This window comes from Strigops habroptila, chromosome 4 (assembly GCF_004027225.2).
Source record: "Strigops habroptila isolate Jane chromosome 4, bStrHab1.2.pri, whole genome shotgun sequence".
In the NCBI taxonomy this organism is placed as follows: domain Eukaryota; kingdom Metazoa; phylum Chordata; class Aves; order Psittaciformes; family Psittacidae; genus Strigops; species Strigops habroptila.
This window is the reverse complement of record NC_046358.1, coordinates 14,145,721-14,161,415: the sequence shown is the minus strand read 5'-3', so window position 1 is coordinate 14,161,415 and position 15,695 is coordinate 14,145,721. Positions and strand designations below refer to the sequence as shown.

Genomic DNA, 15,695 nt, shown 5'->3' with positions numbered 1-15,695 from the left:
TAAGCTGCCCTTGCTCATGGTGAGACATGCTCCCGCAGCCGTGGGATGCTCACTTCTCTTATCACCGCTGGGCTCCGTGACCCCGGGGGCTTTCTTTTTTGATGGACTCTCAAGACTGTCACTCAACCTGGAATTATGGTTGGAGCTTGTTCCTGGGACTTCCTCCTGGAAGATACTTTCAGGAATATTAAGTTGCCTCACTGACACTTCTCAACCCCTACCTTTATAGTTTCAGTCTTAAACCAAAGCAACGGATGCTCTAACTCTTCATCTAACCTTCGCTGGGACTGCTCTTCCCTGGAGCTGTAGAAGGCTTTGGTTGATCTCATGCCTTCCTGCAAACTCTCTTTGCTCTTCCCTAGGACAGTATGATCATAGCCCCGTTGTGAAGCCTTGTGATAAATACACCTGAGCTCTGGGTGGTGGGCAAGAGCCTGGAAGAAGTCTCCTTTTTTCCTTTCTTGTCTCTCTTCACTCTTTTTCTCAAAAATTAGAAAATCTGGAGCAGCGAGTGGGAGCAGCGTGATGCCCAAGTGGTGCATAGCCACAACAAAAACCTGAATTTGCATTCTGGAGCTGCTTGTGTTACTTCCCTACTCCTGGTTTTAGCGGTCCCCTGTTAAGTCAGACCAGTGTGTCAGTGGGCATGTTGACGTTCCCATACTGCTGTAGGTGTGATAGTACCTCACCAACACACAGCCCAGTTCCATTTTAGCAGCCTTCCAGCACCTACAGGGGTCAACAAGAAATCTGGAAAGGGACTTTCTACAAGGGCCTGTAGTGAAAGGGCAAGGGGGAATGGCTTTAAGATGAAAGAAGGGAGGTTTGCATTAGATAACAGGAAGAAGCTCTTCCCTGTGAGGGTAGTGAGACGCTGGCACAGGTTGCCCAGAGAAGCTGTGGTTGCCCCATCCCTGGCAGTGTTCTAGGCCAGGTTGGATGGGGCTTGGAGCAACCTGGTCTAATGTCTATCTATGGCAGGGGGTTGGAACTAGATGAACTTTAAGGTCCTTTCCAACCCAAACCAGTCCGTGATTCTATGATTTTTCTTCCACACCGATTCTGCACCTTGCCCAGCGCATGTGAAAGGGGTCTGTGGCCTACTTGGGCATTGAAAACACTGGAGCTGGGTGGGCTGGGAGAGCAGGGGAAGGAGGTGAAGGAGATGGCAGCTCTTTTTACGTACAGTGTGACTGTATGAACCCTGGTCAGGTCTGCCAGTCAAGGCTGGGAGCTCTCAGAAAGTTTCCTGGCACTTTGCCTTTCCTGTGGACAGAAGTGGACCTTCTGAGTCTTTGTTTTGCAAAGGAACAGCCTATGTAGTGGTTGTTTTCTCCCAGCCTGCTCCTCCACTCTGAAATAAATGCATTCCAAACAGTTATTTATGCCTGGCAGGTTTCTTGCTTTTCTTTGGTACAGAATGCTTGCAAATCTGCAGTGAAATAATGAGTCTGGATCGTTTGTTTAGAGCCTTTGGTTTTTATTGTGCCAAGAGAAAACAGATTAACAGCAGTTTTTAGTGAGGTGTAGCTGAAACAGTAACAGTTCTTTGCCCTGCCAGTTCTGCTTGTAATACGCATGGTGCTCCTCAGCTAATGTAGCTCCAAATGGCAGGTCCGAAGCTTATCTCAGGTACAAGCTTCAAAAAAAACCAGTGTGATTGGCTGTGGAAGGTATTCAGCAAACCCCCTTATGTTCTTGGCAAGTTTAGTGCAGTATGGGATAACTTTACCAGGTGTCTTTTATATATTGGTAGTAAATCTATCAGCTTTTTGAACTCAGTGAACTAGAGATAAGCCATGAGTCCTACTAAGCAATTAATTTAAATGAATTCTACAGTTCTGTTTTTAAATAGGTAACATAAGACTTGAATGTTTTGGAAAAAGTGAGCAGACTTTCCAGAAGTATTATCTTTTTAATTAAAAATAAAGGTATGGAGGCAAGATAAATGTAATCACTCTGAGCAGCGCTTGTTTCTGTATCTCCTCTAAGTAGGTTATGTTTACTGTTCCTTATTAGTTTTGAAGCTCCAGGTGACTGGATCCTGCTGTCTTTCATAATAGTCTTCCTCGGTTTGTTTTGCAGAAGATGATTAAATCAGACAGGGCTGTACACTGAGCGAACAGTGACAATGTAATTTTCTTACATGTTATAAACTAGGTCAAGGGATGAAACAGAAAAGTACATGTAATGGAAATTTCTTTTTTTAAAAAAGCTGTGCAACAAGAAATAACAAACCAGGGCTGGAGCATTATACTTACGTGGCCATTACTTTTCAATGAAAACATTAATTTCTTTTCTAGAGAAACATCTTTGTGCTCAGAGACTGGCTCCATTTCCTCTACTTGAGACATAGTTTAAGCTTCATCTTCAGCGTTTCAGTTGTGCTCATGTCCAGCTCTTTAGAGTTTGATGGGAGGTTAGAGAGCTATTTCGATGGTATCCCATTAAAATAAAGAGCACTGAGTTTTCCCTTGCTTAGTCAATCTTTTTTTGTTTGTATTATTAAATGATTCTTTTTTATAAGCTGGCACAGATATTTCTGTCTCTGCCTTTTTAAACTGACTTATCAGATACAGGCCAGGTTTAAAAACAACAATAAACTGGTAAAAGATTTTTGACTCTGTTTTAAGAAAAGATATTTTTATTTCTTTTTTTCTTTTTTTTCCTCTGGAAATTCCCAGCAATATTGTGGTTTCCAATTGGTGTCTGCTTATTGATGGTGGTGGTACAAGTGCTTTATTTGGTCTAATTAATCCATCAGTCTTAATTAGAAGGAGTGCTTGGGGACTGCTTTGCTTTGCCTGGGGAGCTGCCTGAAGCCATCACTAGGTTTCCTGTGGGTCAAGGTGGTTGGAAGCACCCTGGGGCTCTTCGGCTGCAGATGGATGTCCAGCCCCTGCAGCATTTCAGACATCAACTGCCCCGGAAGGCATGGGGTGGGCAGTACTCGTCAGCACCATCCTGCCTTTGGTGTTGCTCCTGTGGGCATCTCCCCTGTCCCCTCCAGCTGGGAGCAGTGAGCTGAGCTGGGCCTCTCTCAGCAAAACCAGAAAGCTGCCAGTCGGAAGGCCCGGAGTAGGGAAGAGGAGCAACCTGAGATGCACCGAAGCATTTATAATTTAGGCTTTGTTTCTGTTATTTCTCATCAGCCTTTATCTGTCATAATCAGCTTAGCCTGCTGACTCCAGTTAGCTGTTTTCCAAAGTCCTGCTGGCATGGAGCTGGGGGCAGTGTGGAAATTCACCAGCACATTGTTTCCTCAGTTTGACTGGTGCTTTCACATATTTTCCTTCACTATTCCAAAGTTCTCTTTGCTTTTTGGTTCTTTGGGGCATTAATGCTGCAGTATTTGGTGATGGCAATTATCTCCATCCTCCCCCTCCCCCCTTTTCTCAGGATTTGCCACTTAATGCCACATAGGCACTGGATACAGAGTAAGAAGCTAAAGGAATGTCAAACTACAAAAATAATCAAAGCAAGCAGAGAGAATGTGTTAAACTAAGCTGCCACTGCACTGAGAGGGTATGAGTAGAGTGTGGTTGGTAGTACTGTCTGTGCATCCTGGCAGGCTCTAATAACCCAGCATATGTGGGAAGAGGACAAACAGAGTGTTGACACTTCGTGTATAAACACACACTGCACTTTTACAGTTGGCTTTGTTTTCTTGTTAAGGTATTTTGTCTTTGCAAGCTGAAGACCTACTTAGATCAGTATTGTTTGAGGCCTGAAAGTTAGACCTGTTTTTATTGCTTCAGTTGGACTTGATTGTCAGTGGGCTGGAAGAACAGCAATAAAAGGATTAGGCATCTGTTGTGCTATAGCCTTAGTGCAGTTCAGCTGAACCGGTATTAAAATACCCAGTAAATTTGGGGAACCCTATGGATGTAAGCAGCTATCGGGACCCATCTGCTGTCAAACTATGTCAAGATTGCCTTTGAAGAAGCTTGTTGTTGTGCACTAAAATGTTTTTGGTGCTACTAGCCAAGTGGGCCAACAGATTGTAAGTAATTTTTGTAGAACAAATCTGATTACTCCAATTATTACAGAGTTAACACTCCTGCAAAACTAAGTCTGTGAAAAAAATCCTGACCACCTAAGGCTGAGAAACAAAGAGGAAAAACAGGATTAAGAGGAATTAGTGCAGGTCAGTTTCCTTGTTTCACCCATGTGGAAAGCGGGTACATGTGATGTATAAAAACAAATTGTCTTTTGGTGTGATTTCTGAAGGAAACGGGGCTTGATGCTGTTGCCCGCTTATTCCTCTCTCCTCACCCCTCCTGACTCCTGCTCTTCCCCACACAACTTTCTAACCTGTTGGCTAGTCTCCTGCCTGTGGTAATTTAGACTTCTCAAAGCTCAGTGCAGGTTTTCTTGAGACTGCAATGCCATTGTAGTTAGGGTTACCAGTCCAAGAGGCACCTGCAGCAGGAGCGCAGTAGCTGGCTGCCCATCCCATTTTGGTGCCTCTGCTTTGTCAGTACTTGTGCAAGCACAAAAGCACAGTGTGTGCTTCCACTTCTCAGTTATTTGATTGATGTGGGGTTATCTCAGGGGCAGGAGCATGTTTATCTGTAAAATAGAGGGCACAAATCCTTATTTAGGGAACTAAATAGTTCTATTGCTCTTAGAAAAATTTTGTATATTATCCTAGAAACCTCTTGATACTGGAGAACATTACAGTGAGGCAGAGCTCTGGGTGTCATCTGGTACAGTAACACATTTTTCAGAAACCAGTACAATTTTTTTTTAAAACCTCTGTGTTTTAAATAAAATAAATAAGCTGCTGCTTGTGTTCTGTTGTGTAAGATCTTTAAAAAGTAAAACTGCTTCAGTGCGCTAAGTAGGCATACCTTCATATCTTTTGTGTTCTTCTGTGTTTTGTTTGCAGGTGCTTGAAACATTTGCTGGACGCCTCATTAAAATAGGAGTTTTAGCAAGGCGGGATATTCCCAGCCTTACAAAGTACCAGATAATTCTAGCAAGAGATCAATACAGAAAAAACCCGTCTTCACAAAGTGCGGTAAATGTCTTTATTTCATGTTGTTAAAGTAGTGAATAAATAGTAATACTCCGTAGCGTACAAAGTTTCACAATACGTTTTAAGTTGGATTTCTTTTGTAACATTCTGATTTTAGCCCTGGAATAAAATATGCCTACTTGTTCCACATTTCTTGATGCTAATTCAAGGAAGCTAAGGAAAAGATGAAGAACTCCATTTCCAAACTGAAATTGGTTTGAGAACTTAAGTAATTACTTCCTTAAGTAATAACTGACTGCCAAGTTTAAACTTTTCCCCTCAAAACTACATTGCTGCTCCTATTTTTCTGTAAATTGTCATGGAGTGTTCAAATTTTGCAAACTTAAAGAATATTACTTAGAAAATAAATAAGAATAAAAAAGGCAGTGTGCTTTAAAAAGAACATTGTGAAATACAGTTTCAGTAGGCAAGCCAGCTTTCCTGACTGAAATTCTGTAACCTGGGTAGTTGTGCCAGAAATCTCTGGTTTTCCCAAATACTGGTGGATGGTTCAGCTGCCAGACTTTCCGTGTTGCTGCATTGGAAAGTAGTGAGCTAGTCTTGGAAGATAAATACAGGTATTTTGGAGACTATTTCGGAGGTGGGAAAAGATTGCATTCATTGATTATTAAGAATTGTGTAACCTGTGTTTCCTGAAGGTTTTGGAATGTCTTTAAACTGAAAGAGTGTAGATTTAGGTTAGACATTAGGAAAAACTTCCTGTGAGGGTGGTGAGGCCCTGGCACAGGTTGCCCAGAGAAGCTGTGGCTGCCCCATCCCTGGCAGTGTTCAAGGCCAGGCTGGACAGGGCTTGGAGCAACCTTCTCTAGTGGAAGGTGTCCCTGCCCGTGGCAGGGGGTTGGAACTGGAGGAGCTTTAAGGTCCCTTCCAACCCAAACCATTCCATGATTCTATGACTATTCACCCTGCATTAGTTTGTGCTTTGCTTCTATTTCTCAGATGTCAGTCTTATTTTTTTAGGAGAATTGTGGTATGATTCCTGCTGCTTATCGACTTTCTAATTTAATGATGAGTCTGTTTTGCTTTTACAGGGAGTACATCAAGGCATAATTGAAGGAGACTTTGCACTTTGTATCAGTTTATATCATGGTTATGAGCTGCTACTACAAATGGGAATACGGTCACTATTTATCTATCTTTGTGGAATTATGGATGGATCAAAAGGTGAGATGTCTTCAGAAACATCCTTCCTTTTGTCTCCAGTCCTTCTCATTTAATTTATCTCATCTGTGTGGCTAGGATTGCACAAAACAGCTTATGTAACAGATGGGTTGCCAATGTGGTTGGTATTTTGTTCCCCTTCATCCCTACAGGAAATGTGCTAGCACAATGTGAGAGTGTATTTGAGATAGTAAATGTGTTCTTGTGGCAGCAGTTCTGAAAAAAATAAGGCACAAACTGAACTTGGAGTAAATGCCAGTAATATCTCTGGGGAGACAGAGAATAACTTTTAAACAATTTAAACTGAGAAATTGTTTGGTCTTGTATAGCAATTCTTCCCCTGTAGCAAAACTCATATATGCAGGAGTTTTAAGCATCTTTGCCAGAAGACAAAGTGATCTAGTCACATCACGCTAGATATTTCTGTCCCAGATGCGCAACATCTTCCGTGCTCATGAAGCAAAAAATAAAGTTGTTGTCTTTCTCTGTACCTCTTCTCATTTTCTCAAATGAGAACTGTGTGTACTATTCCAGATGTGGGTACAGCAGGAACTCGTACAGTGATGCAAAGGTACTTTCTGCTCTGGCCTCAGTTTATGTTCCTGATTCTATCACTGACTATTGTGAGTCTTTTGCAACTCTCCACAGTCCTTTTGCCATTGCTCCCTGGAAGACCTGGTTTGGTACTGATACCTTTTTTTGGGGGAACAAATTTCAACATGGCAATGTTAGTCCAACTGCAAGTTTCTTTTAAACACCGAGTGTGGGAGGGGAAGGTTCTGGCTATTTAGATTAGCCCATGGTGTGGCTCTCTACTTTCTTGCTTCATTTTGGTTTACACTTCACTGTGTAACTGTGTGGTAACTTAAAAAAGCTAATTTGCCTACAGCATTGCTGAATTACAGTGACCCTGCTTCATCCTACATCTGAACCAAAAGCATACAGCGCTTGCTTCATATTATAGAATATATTTTTATAGTATCAATGGGCTAAAAATTTCTCATTAATTTTATGCTTTTGACATTTTTACCATTTATTACATTTGCGAGTTCAGGTTTTTTACAGTTCTGGTGGTGTAGTGCTGCTGTTAGACCTAGGCACCAGAGAGCATTTCATGGATTTCCTAGTTTCTCAGATTCCTTAAAATCCCTGTCCGCTACTGAAAGATGACTGATGGAAAATAGTTCTAATAAGCAAGTCTTCTGTACTGGTGTCCTGCTAAGTTTGGTTTCTGGTTTGAGCAGAACAAAATTCTTTTCAACATTGACATAAAATCATTGAAGAAACTTCTGAATTTAAGCTTTTAGTCTAGGTTCTCTTCTTTTGGGTAACTGGCAGCATTTCAGTCCCACAAGATGATTTGGGTTGGAAGGGACTTTAAAGACAATCCAATTCCAACCCCCTGCCATGGGCAGGGACACCTTCCACTAGAGCAGGTTGCTCCAAGCCCCTGTGTCCAACCTGGCCTTGAACACTGCCAGGGATGGGGCAGCCACAGCTTCTGTGGGCACCCTGTGCCAGTGCCTCAGCACCCTCACTGTTTGTGGATTTGTATGACTTTTCTAGTGCTAAATGGTTGATGTAACACTTGTTAGTTTACCTGGTCCTAGTAGTAGGACCGGGCTTCTGTCTATACATACATTTTTCATGTTTAAGTTAATGTTTTCATGTTTAAATTCTGTACTGGCATCTTCCTTGAAGAAAAGGTATTGGTGCCAAACAATGTTGTTTTCTAAAGCTGACGTGTATCTTTTAGCTCTTGAAAGGAGCTTGCTGCTTCTGAGAGCTTCTCTTTTGGATAGAAAAAAATGTATTCACTCTGGAGATTAGATACTAAATTATTTCAACTTTTTACAAAGGGTTAAGCCGCACGAAGAATGAACTTGGTCGTAATGAGGACTTCATGAAGCTTTATCAGCAGCTCAGAGACATGTTTTCAGACACATCTTCAGCAAATGGAAATATTTACAAGAATAAAACAAGTCAGTATTTCCCTTTCAAAAGCAGAATATTTACATTCCGTTTAAATGAAAGAGTAGATACCTCTACATAGCTTGTAGATGCAGGAATGTATTTGCTGCGATATTCTCAGCTAGTATTCTGTATTCCAGGTTGTTTTCCCCAGACTTGTCTCCATCCATGTATCCATCTATGTATCCGTCTTCTCTTGGTGGTTTTAGCTACCTTCAAACAAGTTTACTATGTTTGAAGTTTTAAATTTGATTAAAGATGAAAAGTTAAAATGGTACTGTTTGACAATGCGTCTTTTACACTGTGTCTATAGCAAAGGTAGCCACACTTTCTCAAAAACTGGGTTTAACAAATGTGCTTCATAAGTAGTTTACTAATATGTTTAGGGAATGCAATTAGAAGTAGTGGCAGGAATTTCTATGTCTGACTCAGATAGTTATGGGAAGAAATGAAGTTCACTAAACCTTCATACTTGTTGCAGGTTTAGTTACATCTTTAATTGCTTTATTTCCTTTTCAGTGTTTGAAAATAAAAAAGAATTTATCTATAGCCACCCAAAACTGAAGAAATTGGAGGAAATTGTAATACAACACTTCAAATCCTGGAAAAAGGGATGTTCTGGTAAGTACCAACAACTTGGGGAAAAAGTATCTGAACAGTTGAAGCTGTGGATGAAAGCGAGTAATATCCTACTGATTTGTTTTCTAATTTGTTCACGTGCTTCGTTATTGTGTTGTATGTCTGTAGATCTTCTGTGTGGAGAAGTTCTCTTGAGAAGAACTATGCCATGACATTTCTTTAAGAAAAACATTCTATAAGTTATCACTATTCATTTCATATAAACTGTTCTAACAGCTTAGTAAAACAGTGATAGTAAACTCATTCTTAATGCTACCATGTCTCATGATTTCCATAGTCATACAACTTGTTCTGGAAACGATTGCTCAGTGCAGTGCTGCCACTACCTCCTGAAAAGTTACGATGCAACATGTTTATAGATCTTAAGGATAAAAGTTCCGATATCCAGCCTTATTGCCAAGCACAACAAACTGAGGCACTGATTTGAAGTTTAAAACCTTCGATTACATTTGTCTGGTTTTCTTTCGTGTTCATCTTGACTGAAAGGGAGAACAACACCACATCATACAGTGGCATGAGATTATGAAGCAAAGAATTCTGAATCATTGAGATGTCTGTGGTTTTAGAAAGTTTCAGCTGTTGCTGAAACTTCTTTTCAGCTTCTTGTTCCAGCTGTTGCTTTTGGAATGATGACAGCAGTACCTATAAATTTGTTTTGTGACTTCTTCACTTTTTTCCTTGTCTGTTTGGATTGTTGTGCTCTGTGAAGTTCTGATAATTTCTGACCCACCCTTCTGTTTTGTTTTGGGGTTGGGTTTTTTTATTTGTTGGTTTGGTTTTGGTGTGGTTTTGGGGTTTGTTTGTTTTCTGGGGGTTTGTATGTGTGTGTGTGTTTGTTTTGGCTTTGTTTTGTTTGTTTTTCCATTATCTCAGATGCTTGATTCTTAGAATACACTTTAAGTGACTTCTACTTTCTAGTAGGCAACTTTGTTTCCTCATTTCTGCTTTTGTTAGTTTAGAATATGTGCAAATGTATTTAATCCAATTACTTTCTCCTTCTCCATCCTCCCTTCCCATTTATACTTCCTTCTGTCTTCCCTGCCTTCCTCCTAACTCCCTCCACATGTCTGTCTTGTTTCCTCTAACATCTTTCTAAGCTATTGCCTCAAATTCTGTATTCTGTGCTGGAGTTATTTTAACTGAGTTTCATATTTAATACTCTTCCATCTTCTTTTGGTAGCATGGATTTTGCTGTCATTGAATTCCATCAGATATGTTTTTTCCTTGCAATGTTGGTCACACATGTCTCTTAGTATTACTAACAGGTAATAAATATACAAATATTTCAAGTTTATTTTTTGTGTCTGTGTGCATGAACCTGAGAAGTTAGTAGGCATGAACTGTAAATCTTTACTGTTTTAAGTACAAAATTACAGTAACTGTGCAGGAAGAAATACATCAACTTTTATAGCATAATGGATGAGCTATGGTAGCATATCGAATCATACCTTGAGCTAGGTATGTCAAGTTTTCCCCCTGTCCTTCCTTCCTCCTGATCACCGTAACCTCCTTTAACCTCATCACTAACATGCAAGGCAAGGCCATTGGGAATATAAGGCAACGTTCTGACCACAGTTTCCTAGATGTATGCAGTTAAATTTAAAGCAAGTACAAACAAACAGTCCTGACATCTTTGTGTCTAAAGCAAGGCCAGAAAGCACAATTCACAGTCTGATCAGAGTTGCACGTGTTCTAGTAACTAAGTTTATGCATCTCCAACCCAAATGCACTGGGCACCAGACAGAAGTAGTGAGGCACTGTGAACTTCTCTTATTTGCTTTCTTATTCACTATGTCATAGCGTCTCTGATGATGCCCTTTGAGCAAAACCTGTACTTCTGTGCCCAATCCAGGCAAAGCTATAGGTTGGGTGGAGAAGTGATTCAGAGCAGCGCTGCAGAGAAGGACTTGAGAGTGTTGGTCAATGAGAAGCTCAGCATGAGCCAGCAGCGTGTGCTCACAGCCCAGAAAGCCAACCATGTCCTTGGCTGCATCACTAGCACCATGACCAGCAGGTCGAAGGAGGTGATCCTGCCCCTCTACTCCGTTCTCGTGAGACGCCAGTTGGAGCACTGTGTGCAGTTCTGGTGTCCTCAACATAAGAAAGACTTGGAGCGAGTCCAGAGGAGGGCCACGAGGATGATAAGGGGACTAGAGCACCTCTTGTACGAAGACAGGCTGAGGAAGTGGGGTCTGTTCAGCCTGGAGAAGAGAAGGCTGCGTGGAGACCTCATAGCAGCCTTCCAGTATCTGAAGGGGGCCTACAGGGATACCGGAGAGGGACTCTTCATCAGGGACTGTAGTGATAGAACAAGGGTTAATGGGTTCCAACTTAAACAGGGGAGATTTAGGTTATATGTAAGGAAGAAATTCTTTCCTGTGAGGGTGGTGAGGGACGGGCACAGGTTGTCCAGAGAAACTGTGGCTGCCCCATCCCTCGCAGTGTTCAAGGTCAGGCTAGATGGGGATTTGAACAATCTAGTCTAGTGGAAAGTGTCCCTGCCCATGGCAGGGAGCAGGGGGCTAGATGATCTTAAGGTCCTTTCCAGCCCAAACTGTTCTATGATTCTGTGATTCTATGGTTCTGCCCTTACTCCCTGTAAGTTTACCTCTTGCGAGTAAACTCTAAATTTACACATACGCAACTACACCCTAAATTCTGGGTTTGGACTCTGATCAATAGAGTACAACCCATGTCCTGACTTCTCCCTCCTCCAGACAAGAATTTGTCACAAGTCTGTCAATAAAAACCTGAGTATTAAGATTCCAAATATAATCACATGTATCTTTGCTCCATCAGAAAGCTCTGAAATAAATGATTAAATCATTTAGGTGAGCAGTGGAAAATACATGCAGCATTTGTTTCAGAAACTCATGCAAGTGTGTGGTATCTCTAGGGAAAACAAACAAAAGCGAACAAACCCCCTGAACTTAACTCTGCTTTGTTCCAGTTATACATTGCTGAACTATTCTGAATCATGATTTACTGTGTTAATGCCTGTGTATTTTTATTTTTTTTTTTATGAATAACTAAACTACTCTGCAAAGCATTTTCCTTGAAAAGCCTGACATTTCAGATGGAAAAGAGAGTATTAATAACCTAAGTCATTAGCCATATGAGGAACAACAGCTCTTCATTTGAAATGCAGCCTCTCAGATGAGAACGTCTGGCTGTAGTGCCAAGTTGTCTGTGCAAACTCTGAACTGTTTCTAACCAGTGATGAACCAGGTTTAGCCTGAGCTTCCTGACCATGTAACTATCACCCCTGCTTTGCAAGGTGCACTTACCAGCAATTCAGGTGAACATTCTGGCCAGCCCTTAAGAAACATTGGCTCAGCATAATGAGCTTCTGCCAGCTAATCTTCCATACCTGGATTACGTATCAGATTGATTATGGGCTGCTAATGTCTTGAATTTTCTAAGTCTGGATTTCAATAAGGTCATGGAGGTAACAGCAGTAATGTAACATTTCTTTTACAGTACAGGGACAGATGCTACTGAGCATTATTGCTGTTCAAGTCACAAGAATGTGCTAAAAGTAGGTATAGAATAAATGTTGTTCAGAATAAATTTAGAAGAGGAGAATAATATGAACTCACGTGAGTAAGATATATCCAGCCTGCTCTTATTCTGGAATATTTAGCTTGTCAGTCTGCTCAGGATGGCAAATTATGCAGAACACATTCTATCAGTGTTACAATTGTCTGGTTTCTAGCTTAAAAATACTGAATCATATTCACCATTTCATTTCTAGGCCTTCACTGGGGACTTGTTTCTATACTTGACAGATGAACTCCCGTATGGCCTGCAGTAGAATATCGTATGGCCTGCAGTAGAATATCATAGAGTAATTCAGACTAGTTGGAAGGGACCTCTGGAGATCCCCATGTCTAACCTCCTTGACTGTCAGCCTCAAGACTGAAAATTATTTTGACCAGAGGAGGCCACCTTCATAATCAACCTGTGAATTGAGGGCTCATCTTAAAAAGAAATGGTTTCAGCTTCTCCTTTTTGAATTGAGATACTGAAAGCATTTCTGCACGTAGATATGCGCAACTGAAAACTAAACCGGGATTTCTGATAGTTGGTCAGAAAGATAGAGATATATATACACACACACACACACACACACAAACTTGTCTGTTACACTTAATGCTTTAACATCAAGAATCAGCTTGATACTGGAATTAAAGGCACAGTATCGAACTGTGTTGTCAAGCACCAAGTGCCTGCTCTTTATATTTTAGGGAAACAGCTTACATTCGGTCTTGAGAATGCTAATGCCTTGTCTAACCTTTCTTTCAATGAGATAAAGGTGTTTTTAGAAGAATTGTGTAAAAGAGGAGGCCTTTATCCCTGGAAATCTATTTGATTTCATCTCAGGGCTATGTCTAAGTAAGGCATGCAAGCTGTGCCAATTTCAGTTGTTCACTGTATCCTTTTTGGGATTCCCCTTTGTAAGATACTCTGGTTTGACTTTGCAGCATGCAGTAATGGGTCTGTTGTTTTAGCATTTGGATAGGATAAACAGAAGCTGACTGCTCAAAACTGGTGTGTTGCTTAGCTTTTGTTTGTGCTCATGAAGGCAGATACCTTATATGTTTAAAAGAGAAGAAGAAAGAAAAAGTTGAGTACCCAGAAGACAAAATCCATGATGGTATAGCATAAGAAAGATGGTTTTGGTCAAAACCATCTTGCTAAGAAACTGTGTATCAGTACAATTATTTCCCCCCTTTCTTTGAAAAGGGAAAAGTAGTTTTTGTAGCGAGAGATATAATCAGTTGTGATGACAGATCATTCAAAACCAACAGAATATTGCAGTAAGGGAAGTTTTTGCTGTCATGAGGATCCTAAGCTGTAGAACTAGAGAAAACTTGCTGTAGTAAATCATAGAAAGTTGATGCAGATCTCTTATATTCCACTATGCTGTATCCTAAACTAATGGTAACAGTGGTTTTATTCCTATGCATTGCTGACCTATGGGCAGTTAAGTAGCGGATTTAAAAGTGTAGGCTCTTTGGAAGAACGTATCTTAAACTTCAATACACTTGCCATCAAAGCTGAGCTTTTCAAAGTAACATTAGAAATGGTGCTTCAGATATAAGACACTCTCACCATAGTTGGTGTAATTCTCCAAAATTGTGATACTGCTTTGATTCCAGAGAGGAATTGTTTGAGCAGGTGTATCTCAGAGCCTTTTCTGGGGGGTTGGTCAGAGCAGTCTGAGAGGCTCCTAATTGTCAGTTTTCTTTACTGGGGTTTTTTTATTTATTTACTTTGATTATATTTTTCAAATGAAATTCCTTTTAAAGTCAATTTATTTGACAAAATCAGAATGCAGTATAGTTGGACAAAACCTTCCCAGTAAGCGAGGTGAGAGCTCTGAATGCGTAGCTTGTGGGATGACCTGTCCTTACTGTTTTGTGGTTATTGTTTTAAAATTGTGCCTAAAAATGCTTTTCTGGCTTTTTAAAATGCAATAGACCAAGTGACAACTGGAAGCCCACCTGTGGATGCTGTGGGTACCAGAGTGATGATCTTCTCATCATTTCGGGACAGTGTGCAAGAAATTGCAGAAATGCTTTTCCGGCTCCATCCAGTGGTTCGAGTGATGACATTTGTTGGCCACTCCACAGGCAAGAGCACAAAAGGCTTCACACAGAAGGAACAACTTGAGGTAAAGAAAAGATGAAACTTGTATTAGGAAATAGTGATAGAGAGTATGAATTGTGTAAATAACTACATGAGTATCAATATAGATTGTATGGCAGTGACTGAACTTTAAAGAGTCATTAATGAATTCCTGTGTAGTTCAGTTGCCTTCAGAGTTTCCAAAATTATACTCACTGAACAGAATGTAGAATGAAAAATACTTTCTATATTACATTATATTAGGAACTGCTAACTTTCATATATTTGAGAAGCTAGAGAAATATTCAAATACTTACTTAGGGGATTTATTTTTTTTTTCTTGTAGGTAAAAAAAAATAAGATATATCCTTAAATTTTGATCTAGAAAAGTAAAAAATAAATAACCCAATAACCAAATAAAAAACAACCAACCAAAATATTTAATTGCAAAGTTGGGAAGAGCGATTTTAGAAGGATGCCATGGTTGGAGTCAGAATAAGGTGTGCTTTTTCTTTTCCTTTATTTTAGAACTGAAGAGTTGATATGTTGATGTTAACATCAGTGTGCAAGAAATCCAGATGGACCAAGTTTTGCAGTTTTAAAATATAAGTTAATTTTTTCAGCTTCTGTCTGAACCTAGAAATATTGCGAAGTGTCTATAAGAGGCTCTCTGGCTCACCTGCTAAATCTAATTTTAATCATTTATTCAGGTGGTGAGACACTTTCGGGAAGGGGGGTATAACACTCTGGTCTCTACCTGTGTTGGGGAAGAAGGCTTAGACATCGGAGAAGTTGATCTCATCATCTGCTTTGACGCTCAGAAAAGCCCAATTCGTCTCGTGCAGAGGATGGGCCGAACGGGGCGCAGGCGGCAAGGCAGGATTGTGGTCATCCTTGCCGAGGGGCGGGAGGAACGGGTGAGTGCATAGCTTGCTTCTCACTGGGAAAACAAAGTGGCGTCTTTAGCCTGTTCCAGGAAAATCTACACTGTGCATTAACCCCCCAGCAATCCTGAGCACTCCTAGCAACATTTTAACTGTCCCTACAGGGAAGTAATAGTCCACACTATTCTAAAAATGTATGCTTTCTCAACGCAAAGAGCTTCAAGCCTTTGGTCTTAGTAACACTTATTTTGTAAATGATAAAATGAAACTCGGAAATACAGGGATTTTGCCAAGGGTGCAGCACGACACGCGGAGGAGATAGGGATGAGCTCTGAGCACGGGAGGGCTAGAAGCATCTCACCCTGAAC

At 40.7% G+C, this 15,695-nt stretch overlaps 1 protein-coding gene across 4 annotated transcripts in view; it reads left to right on the top strand.

Moving 5' to 3' along the window:
* The window catches only part of FANCM (FA complementation group M), a 71,201-nt gene that overhangs the window by 21,453 nt on the left and 34,053 nt on the right, over positions 1–15,695 (top strand). For all 4 annotated transcript variants that reach the window (XR_003991269.1, XR_003991270.1, XM_030484937.1 and 1 more), the window contains exons 5-10: positions 4,892–5,023; positions 6,073–6,205; positions 8,062–8,184; positions 8,693–8,794; positions 14,296–14,489; positions 15,154–15,360. Coding sequence is in view for 2 of the 4 variants with exons in the window: in XM_030484937.1 (XP_030340797.1) it covers positions 4,892–5,023; positions 6,073–6,205; positions 8,062–8,184; positions 8,693–8,794; positions 14,296–14,489; positions 15,154–15,360 (891 nt within the window). In the remaining 2 variants the exon portion in view is untranslated. The remainder of the gene's footprint in view (positions 1–4,891; positions 5,024–6,072; positions 6,206–8,061; positions 8,185–8,692; positions 8,795–14,295; positions 14,490–15,153; positions 15,361–15,695) is intronic.